The sequence below is a fragment of the Salvelinus fontinalis genome, chromosome 36 (genome assembly GCF_029448725.1).
Source record: "Salvelinus fontinalis isolate EN_2023a chromosome 36, ASM2944872v1, whole genome shotgun sequence".
Lineage (NCBI taxonomy): Eukaryota > Metazoa > Chordata > Actinopteri > Salmoniformes > Salmonidae > Salvelinus > Salvelinus fontinalis.
In genome coordinates, this window is record NC_074700.1 from 30625452 (window position 1) to 30638057 (window position 12606).

At 42.5% G+C, this 12606-nt stretch overlaps 1 protein-coding gene across 2 annotated transcripts; it reads left to right on the forward strand.

Moving 5' to 3' along the window:
• Nucleotides 1-874: 874 nt before the first annotated feature.
• On the forward strand, nt 875-12491 carry LOC129835752 (gastrula zinc finger protein XlCGF57.1-like). Of its 2 annotated transcripts, XM_055901513.1 has the most exons (3): nt 875-1735; nt 2715-3164; nt 7682-12491. In XM_055901513.1, exons 1-3 carry the CDS (start codon nt 1570-1572, stop codon nt 9451-9453), a joined length of 2388 nt encoding a protein of 795 aa, XP_055757488.1. In that variant the 5' UTR covers nt 875-1569; the 3' UTR covers nt 9454-12491. The 2 variants fall into 2 exon arrangements, with proteins under 2 accessions (XP_055757488.1, XP_055757489.1); XM_055901514.1 differs by lacking the exon at nt 2715-3164.
• The last annotated feature ends 115 nt before the right edge of the window (nt 12492-12606 follow it).

A 12606-nucleotide genomic window follows, 5' to 3' on the forward strand; every position in this document is an offset into this window, starting at 1 on the left:
AATAACATTAGAACAGTAGAATAACAGTGGTGTGACAATGGACCAGTAGAATAACAATAGAATAACAATAGAACAGTAGAATAACAATAGAATAACATTAGAACGGTAGAATAACAATAGAACAGTAGAATAACAATAGAACAGTAGAATAACATTAGAACAGTAGAATAACAAAGACATAAACGTTCTATGTAAATAAAGTTTGATTTGAATGACGAGGTACTGGTCAAAAAGTAGTTCACTGTTTTATGAGAATCTTACAGATTTGCTTTTCAACGTCTGTTGATTTTCATGTTGTTAGAAAGGGGAATATCTGGTCATTTGTTTTGGAATGTCTCTCAGGGTATTGAGATCATGTTTGACGGATGTTATTGATTCATTAAAAATGGTAGTGATACGTTCCAGAAAATGTATTTCTAATCAATTCTGACCTAATGCTGCTCATTGATGATATTGATTTGATCTCGTATATGGAGTAATGATAAACAGTCGACTCCTGAGGAAGATTTGATTCTTCCACATCATCCTGTACTGATGATAACCACTGTTTGTCTACATGTAGTCATCGTTTCCCTTTACTACTTTACTACTGAGGCCAGTAGTTGATTTCATTCCAGCTATTACAATGAGCCCGTCCTACTAAGGCTCCTCCCACCAGCCTCCACTGACTGAGGGGTATCGTTAAGCAATAAGGCACAAGGAGGTGTAGTATATGGCCAATATACCACGGCTAAGGGATGTTCTTTTTCACAACGCAAAGCAGAGTGCCTGGATACAACCCTTCGCCGTGGTATATTGGCCGTATATCACAAACCCCCTGAGGTGCTTTATTGCTATTATAAACTGGTTACCAACGTAATTAGAGCAGTAAAAAAACATGTTTTGTCATACCAGTGGTATACGGTCTGATATACCACGGCTGTTAGCAAATCATCATTCAGGGCTCGAATCACCCAGTTTATATTACAAAGTAGGTTCAATAACTTTCAATAACTTTGATAAACAACCAAAAATAATGACTGATAATCAGGTCGATTGAGAAAGCTAAAGTTTGATATGTGTTTTTGGTTTAGTCAAATTGACCAAGCCTATTTCAAGCTTATATTGTTTTTTAAGCAAGTTAGCTGGCTAACTCGGGGACATGCTTTGTAGTATACACCTCTGGTCTGTAGGCTGGCTGCCTTGCACAATAGTAAACCCCCATCCAGCTGGCGACGCTGTTGTGCGTTTCCGGGTTCCAGAAGAACCAAGGAGTTTAAAAACGTTCCTCGACTAGAACACGGAAGTAGAATTGGAGATGAACGTAATGATGAGATGCTCATGTCACTCAGTCCAGACAATGGGAGTCGTTGTCCCAAAAGTGGGAATGCAGGCGACAAGATTAGGTTCGAAATAAACCCATAGAAACCATCGGGTTTATTTTTGGCGAGAGTGGAACCTCTCGCTTCGCCTGATCCTCTCTGAGGTGACATTGTTTTGATATTGAACGTTATTTTTGTGGAGTAAAGAAAGACCTAGCTAGCTACTGACTGAACTAAATAGGCTACCCAACTCCCAGTCGTCTGAAATATGTCTAAACTACAGTTGTTTCGTGTGTTTTTAAATGAGCGCTTAACGACGGCTGCTGTGGAGATTTTCGGGGCAGTTGAGAAAACGGTAGTGGAGTACCAGGAGGAGAATGATCGGCTACGGAGACTGCTGGGAATCACACCGGAGATAAAACAATGTAGAATAGGTTCGTATATAGATCTACTGATAGTTAATTATAGTTCTACCCAATTAGTAAACTGCTTAGGTAAATAGAGAATTGTATATTTATTTTCTACCTAACTACTGTATATGTTGGTCTACAGGCCTACATCAATCAAGTTTTTAGCTGCGAATGTGTACTTTACAAGATTAAATAAACCATTGAAGTAATTTACAATTATAATGTAGGCCTATGATTATATAGTTGTCTGCATATTTCATTACTTATCTAAAGCCTTCAAATCTAATTGTATTTGTCACATGCTTCGTAAACAGGAATAAACTAACAGTGAAATGCTTACTTATGTCCCTCCAACAACGCAGAGAGAAAAAAATTATAAAGATAACACTAAGAATAAATACGCAATCAGCGTTCTCCCAAAAGAATGCGAGAGGCGCTGCGCCATCTTGTGGACTGAATGCTCCACTATGTAAAATGTGTTATCATATTAGGACATGTTTTGCTTTAGATTGCAGGACATGGCAGTTACAGGTGTAAGAAAACGCTAAAATCTCTGAGTCCAGAGTGGGGCACCGCCCTCGTACTCAGTAGCACCACCTTGTTAAAAAATCCTGTGGAGAACCCTGACAATGAGTAACGATACTGTTGTATACACGGGGTACCGGTATGACTATATACACGGGGTACCGGTATGGCTATATAAACGGGGTACCAGTACCGAGTCGATGTGAAAAGCTTCTATGAGTAGGAATTTTATTTTTTTCTGAATATGTGTGTTAAGTTTTGTTTTGTCCTCTACATTTGTGTTTCCATTCAACACTGCAGTGAATGTCAATGTTTGTACATCTGTTTTTTTTGTATTGGAACATCGTAAACAGATATTAAAAATATATATAAAAAAATGTTTTGTCTGCGTTAACAAAAGCATTTAGAAATGGCATTGTGCACTCAGGCATGTCTAAAGTCTATAGGTAACCTCTGCTCCTCCTCTCCCTCCCTCCAGACTCCCTGCAACTCTCTGACTCTGAAGAGGAGGTTACCCCTGAGCAGCAGCACTGTGAGCAGGAGTGGAGCCCCAGTCTGGGGCAGGAGGACCCAGAGACCACACAGATTAAAGAGGAACAGGAGGAAGTCAGGACCAGTCAGGAGGAAGAGCAGCTTCAAGGGCGCTTTGATACCAAAGACTCCATATCCACTACTTCCTGTGTGAAAAGTGAATGTGATCAGGAGGACCCATGTCAAGAAGCCGTACTAGCTGAATACCCAACTCTCAGTCCACTGAAAACATCTAAACTACAGTTGTTTCGTGTGTTTTTAAATGAATGTTTAACGGCATCTGCTGCTGTGGAGATTTTTGGTGCGGTTGAGGAAACTGTAGCAGAGTACCAGGAGGAGAATGATCTGCTACGGAGACTGCTGCGGATCACACCAGAGATAAAACTATGTAGAATAGGTTTGTATGTAGATCTACTGATAGTCAGCAATAGTACATTTTTTAACTGTTTAGGCTTTGTGGTCACCATTTCAACATTTAGTAGAAGTGGTTTTAGCCCCGACGTGGCTGTGCTTTCTCTTTGCTTGGACAGCAGCTCCACACATTTCTGTTGCCATTCTGACTCCAGTGCCACATTGGTGCTAAACCGTTCCTTTTGATTAGCTGAGGATGAGGATTTGGTCAAGTGTGATACGCTCTGTCTATACTGAACAAAAATGTCAACGCAACATGCAACAGTTTCAAAGATTTTACCCAGTTCAAATATATATACAGAAATCAGTCAATTGATATAAATTAATTAGGCCCTAATCTATGGATTTCACATGACTGGGAATATAGACATGCATCTGTTGGTCACAGATATCCTTTAAAACAAACTACAGGCGTGGTTTAAAAAACAAGTCAGTATCTGGTGTGACCATTTGCCTCATGCAGCGCGACACATCTCCTTCGCATAGATCCTTGAGACAGGGGGTCATGCATTATCATGCTGAAACATGAGGTAATGGCGGCGTATGAATGGCACAATAATGAGCCTCACGATCTCATCACGGTATTTCTCTGCATTCAAATTGCCATCGATAAAACACCATAACCCCACCGCCACCATTGGGCACTCTGTTCACAACGTTGACATCAGCAAACCGCTCTCCCAACGACACCATACACGTTGTCTGCGGTTGTGAGGCCGGTTGGACGTACTGCCAAATTTTCTAAAATGATGTTGATGTTGGTAGAGAAATTAGCATTTAATTCTCTGGCAACAGCTCTGCTGGACATTTCTGCAGTCAGCATGCCATTTGCACGCTCCCTCAAAACATTTTTTCTTTTAAATTTGGTTAATTTATAATTTAAAAAAATGATATCACATTTACATACGTATTCAGACCCTTTACTCAGTACTTTGTTGAAGCACCTTTGGCAGTGATTACAGCCTCGAGTCTTCTTGGGTATGATGCTACAAGCTTGGCACACCTGTATTTTGGGCGTTTCCCCCATTCTTCTCTGCAGATCCTCTCGAGCTCTGTCAGGGGAGTGTCGCTGCACAGCTATTTTCAGGTCTCTCCAGAGATGTTCGCTTGGGTTCAAATCCGGGCTCTAGCTCGGCCACTCAAGGACATTCAGAGCCATTCCCGAAGCCACTCCTGTCTTGTCTTGGCTGTGTGCTTAGGGTCATTGACCTGTTGGAAGGTGAACCTTCGCCCCAGTCTGAGGTCCTGAACGCTCTGCAGCAGGTTTTCATCAAGGATCGCTGTAATTTGCTCCGTTCATCTTTCCCTCGATCAAGTCTCCTAGTCCCTGCCGCTGAAAAACATCCCCACAGTGTAACAGTATAACTTTTACGGCGTCCCCTCGCCCCGACACGGGCGCGAACCAGGGACCCTCTGCACACATCAACAACGGTCGCCCACGAAGCATCGTTACCCATCGCTCCACAAAGGCCGCGGCTCTTGCAGAGCAAGGGGAAACCCTACTTAAGTCTCAGAGCAAGTGACGTAACTGATTGAAATGCTACTAGCGCGTACCCGCTAACTAGCTAGCCATTTCACATCCGTTACACTCACCCCCCTTTCAACCTCCTCCTTTTCCGCAGCAACCAGTGATCCGGATCAACAGCATCAATGTAACAGATAACTTTAAACCGTCCCCTCGCCCCGACACGGGCGCGAACCAGGGACCTTCTGCACACATCAACAACGGTTGCCCACGAAGCATCGTTACCCATCGCTCCACAAAGGCCACGGCTCTTGCAGAGCAAGGGGAAACCCTACTTAAGTCTCAGAGCAAGTGACGTAACTGATTGAAATGCTACTAGCGCGTACCCGCTAACTAGCTAGCCATTTCACATCCGTTACAACAGCATGATGCTGCCACCACCATGCTTCACCGTTGGGATGGTGCCAGGTTTCCTCCAGATGTGACGCTTGGCATTCAGGCCAAAGAGTTCAATCTTGGTTTCATCAGACCAGAGAATCTTGTTTCACATGGTCCGAGTCCTTTAGGTGCCTTTTGGCAAACTCCAAGCTGGCTGTCATGTGCCTTTTACTGAGAAGTGGCTTCCGTCTGGCCACTCTACCATAAAGGCTTGATTGGTGGAGTGCTGCAGAGATGGGCTCCCGGGTGGCTTAGTGGTCTAAGACACTACATCATAGTGCAAGAGGCATCACTGCAGTACCTGGTTCAAATCCAGGCTGAATCATATCCGGCCATGATTGGGAGTCCCATAGGGTGGCGCACAATTGGCCCAGCGTCGTCTGGGTTTGGCCGTCATTGTAAATAAAAATTTGTTCTTAACTGACTTGCCTAGTTAAATAAAGGTTCAAAGAAAATCGTTGTCCTTCTGGAAGGTTCTCCCATCTCCACAGAGGAACTCTGGAACTTGTCAGAGTGATCATTGGGTTCTTGGTCACCTCCCTGACAAAGGCCCTTCTCCCCAGATTGCACAGTTTGGCTGGGCAGCCAGCTCTAGGAAGAGTCTTGGTGGTTCCAAACTTATTCCATTTAAGAATGATGGAGGCCACTGTGTTCTTGGGGACCTTCCCCAGATCTGTGCCTCGACACAATCCTGTCTCGGAGCTCTACGGACAATTCCTTTGACTTCATGGCTTGGTTTTTGCTCTAAAATGCACTGTCAACTGTGGGACCTTATATAGACAGGTGTGTGCCTTTCCAAAACATGACCAATCAATTGAATTTACCACAGGTGGACTCTAATCCAGTTGTAGAAACATCTCAAGGATGATCAATGGAAACAGGATGCACCCGAGCTCAATTTCGAGTCTCATAGCAAAGGGTCTGAATACTTATGTAAATAAGGTATTTATTTATTTAATACATTTGCCAAAATATCTAAAAACCTATTTTCTCTTTGTCATTATGGGGTATTGTGTGTAGCTTGACGAGGGAAAAATAATAATTTGAATAAGGCTGTAACTTAACAAAATGTGGATAAAGGTCTGAACACTTCCAGAATGCGCTGTAGTTCAGGGAAACTCAAAACACCTCTTATATTTATACAATTATTTTGCGGTGATATGAAAGGAAAGTTTTAAAGGTTTCCAAAACCGTTGTTGTCAAAAATGGCCAGTCAGTATAGCTGTATACACAGGGTACCAGTCCAGTCAGCTGATTTTATCCATTCCTTCTGGTTAGTTCTAGTCAGGCAGCTTAGTTTCCCATTCAGACAACCCCCCCCACTTTCCTTTAGTTCTTATAGGTCAAGGTTAGCAGCGTCACAAAAATCTGAGGGGGCACAAAGGATGTGACCACTCCTGTTAGGCGTGGTCCGGAGACGGACTAGACACCCCGTCCGGAAGTTGGAGAATTTTGCACTTTTCAAACACCTGAAACCCATTTTTCCTGCAATCTAGAGCCATAATCATTATGCTTAATTCTATGTAAAAAAATATGTTAATTTTTCTGCATATCTCTTGAGCTGTCTTGTATCCTCCTGACTGGTGTTTTTAATTTTTAATTTTAAGAAACTAAATATGCTTCTCTGCTAAAAATCTGTGTAAAAGATTGAAATTAATCTGAGTCTTATTTAGTACATTTTGTATTTGCTTGCTTTTCTAAAGTCTACTAACCTTGTCAGCAGGCATGCCAGCTAAGATAGTTAGACAAGCTAGCTACTCTAACTTGATTGATAGCCTGAAATGGCTTCTGGGTAGCCAGTTATGAGGTTGGGAGATTGGGAAACTAGCTAAAAACCAACTTCAGAAAATTGCTAGCTATCTAGTAGTATTACAGAGAAACACCAACAACAACAAGAACCTTCAAAAAATAAATACAATTATATCCATACAGTACCAGTCAAAGGTTTGGACACACCTACTCCTTCAAGGTTTTTTCTTTATTTGTACTATTTTCTACATTGTAGAATAATAGTGAAGACATCAAAACCATGAAATGACACATATGGAATCATGTAGTAACCAAAAAAGTGTTAAACAAATCAAAATATATTTGAGATTCTTCAAAGTAGCCACCCTTTGCCTTGATGACAGTTTTGCACACTCTTGGCATGTTAACCCACCATCTATATGGCTTGTGTGAAGGAAAGCAAATACCTAGCTAGCTATCTGCACTCAGGCTGTATAGATCATAGAGATCCATGCTAAGGAAAGCAAATACCTAGCTAGCTATCTGCACTCAGGCTGTATAGATCATAGAGATCCATGCTAAGGAAAGCAAATACCTAGCTAGCTATCTGCACTCAGGCTGTATAGATCATAGAGATCCATGCTAAGGAAAGCAAATACCTAGCTAGCTATCTGCACTCAGGCTGTATAGATCATAGAGATCCATGCTAAGGAAGCAAATACCTAGCTAGCTATCTGCACTCAGGCTGTATAGATCATAGAGATCCATGCTAAGGAAGAACATTGAAATTGAATGTCATAGAGATCTATAATTTGTGAATGATTCCAAATTCTGTTATAAATAACGTCTGCTCCTCCTCTCCTTCCCTCCAGACTCCCTGCAGCTCTCTGTCTCTGAAGAGGAGGTTCCCTCTGAGGAGCAGCACTGTGAGCAGGAGTGGAGTCACAGTCTGGGGCAGGAGGACCCAGAGACCACACAGATTAAAGAGGAACAGGAGGAAGTTAGGACCAGTCAGGAGGAAGAGCAGCTTCAAGGGCTCGTTGATACCAAAGACTCCATATTCACTCCTTCCTGTGTAAAAAGTGAACGTGATCAGGAGGACCCAGTTCAGTCCTTGACTCTTCCCCAAACCCAGACTGTGGAGAACCGAGAGAGAGACTCTAACCCAGTGGATCTCAAATCTTTTGTCACTGTGACCCACATTAAGGGTCTCAACATTCCCTGTGACCCTCGAGATTATCAAAGCAATGCCTCCAGCCACAGTTCAGCTGTAAGCAGTGACACAGTAGGATTTGACAACAGTCCACTATTGGATCTCAGCCCACCATTGGGGGAACACTGTTCCAAACCCAGCACCACAGCTAGAAAAACTCATCACTGCTGTGACTGTGGTGAAGCGTTTGCTCTGAAAGCTGACCTGCAGAGGCATGTGACTCTCCCCAAGAAGAGAACCAGTGAATGCAGCTTCTGCAATAAACACTACAACTCCACCTGTAAACTGAAGGCCCATGTCCGACTCTGTCATGGTGGGAAACCCTATATCTGCCCTGTTTGTGGCAAGACCTTCAAATACAAAGGAGGTCTCCCCAGGCACATGAGGATTCACAAAGGAGAGAAACCTTTTAGCTGTGGTGACTGTGGGAAAAGCTTCAATCAGAAGGGGAACCTAACTGAACATGTACTGATTCACACAGGAGAGAAACCATTTAGCTGTGGTGACTGTGGGAAAAGCTTTGGGCTCAAGCGGTACCTAACCATGCATAAACTGACTCACACAGGAGAGAAACCATTTAGCTGTGGAGACTGCGGGAAAAGATTTAATCGCAAGGCGGTCTTAACTATGCATATACGTACTCACACAGGAGAAAAACCATTTATCTGTGGTGACTGTGGGAAAAGCTTCCGGCATAAGGGGTGCCTTAAGATACATGTACTGACTCACACAGCAGAGAAACGATTTAGCTGCGGTGACTGTGGGAAAAGCTTCGATAAGAGGGGGAACCTAAAAGTGCATTTACGGACTCACACAGGAGAGAAATCTTTTAGCTGTGGAGACTGTGGGAAAAGCTTCAATACGAGGGGGAACCTGACCAGGCATATACGGACTCACAGCAGAGATAATTCCTTTCGCTGTGGTGACTGTGGGGAAAGCTTCGATGAGAAGGGGCACCTAACTGAACATATACGAACTCACACAGGAGAGAAGCCATACAGGTGTGATGATTGTGGGAAAAGCTTCAATGAGAAGGGGCACCTAAATGATCATATACGAACTCACACAGGAGAGAAACGATTTATCTGTGGTAACTGTGGGAAAAGCTTTAAGCATAAGGGGTGCCTTAAAATACATATATTGTCTCACACAGGAGAGAAACCGTATAGGTGTGGTGACTGTGGCGAAAGCTTCGATGAGAAGGGGCACCTAAATGAACATATACAGACTCACACAGGAGAGAAACCTTATAGCTGTGGTGACTGTGGGGAAAGCTTCAATCAGAAGGTGGACCTAAAGAGGAATATACGGATTCACACAGGAGAGAAATCAAATGGCTGCTCAGTCTGTGGTAAAAGATTCACTCAGAAGTCTCATCTGCTGAGGCATGTGGATAAAGTCCACAAAGGAAGAAAACAGGACAGAAACTGAAAGAGTGAAGAGCATTAGGACAAAGAGATTGTTTGTCAGGTAAGTGAATAAAAAGGCAGGATGTGGACAAATCTCTTAGGAAGCAACAGTGAGTTATGGCCCTCATCAAATATGCAGACGACATGGCTCTGGTTGCTTGCCTGGAGGTCAAGTCCATCTCCAGCTACTCCCAGTTCATTGACTGCCTCTTGACGTGGTTTGACAATAGCTTCCTTGACCTTAACGTCACCAGGACTAAAAAACTGTGCCTTGGAGGAAATACATTTTGGGGAAAACGGAAGCCCTTCTCTCGAGCTTGTCACCATGGAAGGACGTGGAGCAAGTCACACGTTTTAAATACTTGGGGACAATTTTCGACCACAAACTTAGCTTCCAGTAAAACACTGATCTCATCTACAAAAAGGCAAGGTAGTTTCTTTCTCTGGTTTCTTTCTCTACTTAAGAAACTATGACGTTTTAATGCAAGCAAACACACACTGATTGTGGTATACAAATCCCTGATTGACTGTTCTCAATTACAATTCTGGTACCTCTCAGTGATGTTTCAGTTTTTGTTTCATTCGGACATTTCATTCTGACATGTAAATGTTTAATGTACTTCATTCTGACATGTCGTGGAATATTCTAATCAAGTGAGAGAGACTTTGTCATTTCTTCAAACAATCATCTTTATTTAACATCGATTAATTATTGCAATAATGAAGCTGGTCGACCCCACACTCTGAAGTGTGTTGCCGAGAGCTTAACCTTACAGAAAGTGCAGAACTCTTTATATAATAGATCTAAGAATGCTTTGCCATGGCTGGTTCCACTACAGATCAGGGGGCATTATAAGCTACCTTGGGTTCATCTTGTGGTTATCTGCACCTTGTGGTGTTTTACCCCCCCCCCCCCCAGGATGATTAGAAACAAAGAGGGATTGTTCTACTACTAAGCTATCTCTAGTAAACCCCATTTCCTTGACCATACGGCCAGACTAGCTGCAGGGAGATAGAGTGGAGACCATCCCTTTACAAAACACAGCATTAGTAGAATATAAATGTCTTCTACACCTGCATTGTAAATGTGCTTCTACACCTGCATTGCTTGCTGTTTGGGGTTTTAGGCTGGGTTTCTGTACAGCACTTTGAGATATCAGCTGATGTACGAAGGGCTATATAAATACACTGCTCAAAAAAATAAAGGGAACACTTAGACAACACAATGTAACTCCAAGTCAATCACACTTCTGTGAAATCAAACTGTCCACTTAGGAAGCAACACTGATTGACAATACATTTCACATGCTTTTGTGCAAATGGAATAGACAAAAGGTGGAAATTATAGGCAATTAGCAAGACACCCCCCAAAACAGGAGTGATTCTGCAGGTGGTGACCACAGACCACTTCTCAGTTCCTATGCTTCCTGGCTGATGTTTTGGTCACTTTTGAATGCTGGCGGTGCTCTCACTCTAGTGGTAGCATGAGACGGAGTCTACAACCCACACAAGTGGCTCAGGTAGTGCAGTTCATTCAGGATGGCACATCAATGCGAACTGTGGCAAAAAGGTTTGCTGTGTCTGTCAGCGTAGTGTCCAGAGCATGCAGGCGCTACCAGGAGACAGGCCAGTACATCAGGAGACGTGGAGGAGGCCGTAGGAGGGCAACAACCCAGCAGCAGGACCGGTACCTCCGCCTTAGTGCAAGGAGGTGCACTGCCAGAGCCCTGCAAAATGACCTCCTCTGACATGTATTTTAATTTTTATCCCATTTTCTCCCCAATTTTCGTGGTATCCAATCGCTAGTAATTACTATCTTGTCTCATCGCTACAACTCCCGTACGGGCTCGGGAGAGACGAAGGTCGAAAGCCATGTGTCCTCCGAAGCACAACCCAACCAAGCCGCACTGTTTCTTAACACAGCGCGCCTCCAACCCGGAAGCCAGCCGCACCAATGTGTCGGAGGAAACACCGTGCACCTGGCCCCCTTGGTTAGCGCGCACTGCGCCCAGCCCGCCACAGGAGTCGCTGGAGCGCGATGAGACAAGGATATCCCTACCGGCCAAACCCTCCCGAACCCGGACGACGCTATGCCAATTGTGCGTCGCCCCACGGACCTCCCGGTCGCGGCCGGCTGCGATAGAGCCTGGGCGCGAACCCAGAGACTCTGGTGGCGCAGCCGGGAGGCCTTGTAAATATTTATTGTGTTTCATTCTGACATGTAAAAATGTATTGTGTTTCATTCTGACATGTAAATATTTATTGTGTTTCATTCTGACATGTAAATGTTTATTTCATTCTGACATTTAATTCTGAGATGTAAATGTTTAATGTGTTTCATTCTGACATTTCATTCTGAGATGTAAATATTTATTGTGTTTTGTTCTGACATGTAAATATTTATTGTGTTTCATTCTGACATTTCATTCTGACATGTAAATATTTATTGTGTTTCATTCTGACATTTCATTCTGACATGTAAATGTTTATTTCATTCTGACATTTCATTCTGAGATGTAAATATTTATTGTGTTTTGTTCTGACATGTAAATATTTATTGTGTTTCATTCTGACATTTCATTCTGACATGTAAATATTTATTGTGTTTCATTCTGACATTTCATTCTGACATGTAAATGTTTATTTCATTCTGACATTTCATTCTGAGATGTAAATGTTTATTGTGTTTTGTTCTGACATGTAAATATTTATTGTGTTTCATTCTGACATTTCATTCTGACATGTAAATATTTATTGTGTTTCATTCTGACATTTCATTCTGACATGTAAATATTTATTGTGTTTCATTCTGACATGTAAATGTTTATTTCATTCTGACATTTCATTCTGACATGTAAATGTTTATTGTGTTTCATTCTGACATGTAAATGTTTATTTCATTCTGACATTTCATTCTGAGATGTAAATGTTTAATGTGTTTGATGTGTATGTTTTATCCCTGTTTTTTAATCCTTTTATTGTAACTCTGACCGTCAATGACACATTTTCATTCTGTTTAAACGTAATGGACAATAAAGTTTGTCTTATCTGCTTATCTTAGTCTCTGGATCATTCATGCTGTGGGTTACAGGAAAATAGACTTGTAAATCAAATTTGACACCAAGTAATTGTACACAAGGTCCAAAGGAAATTCAACTTTGGCTTTTATCCCAAC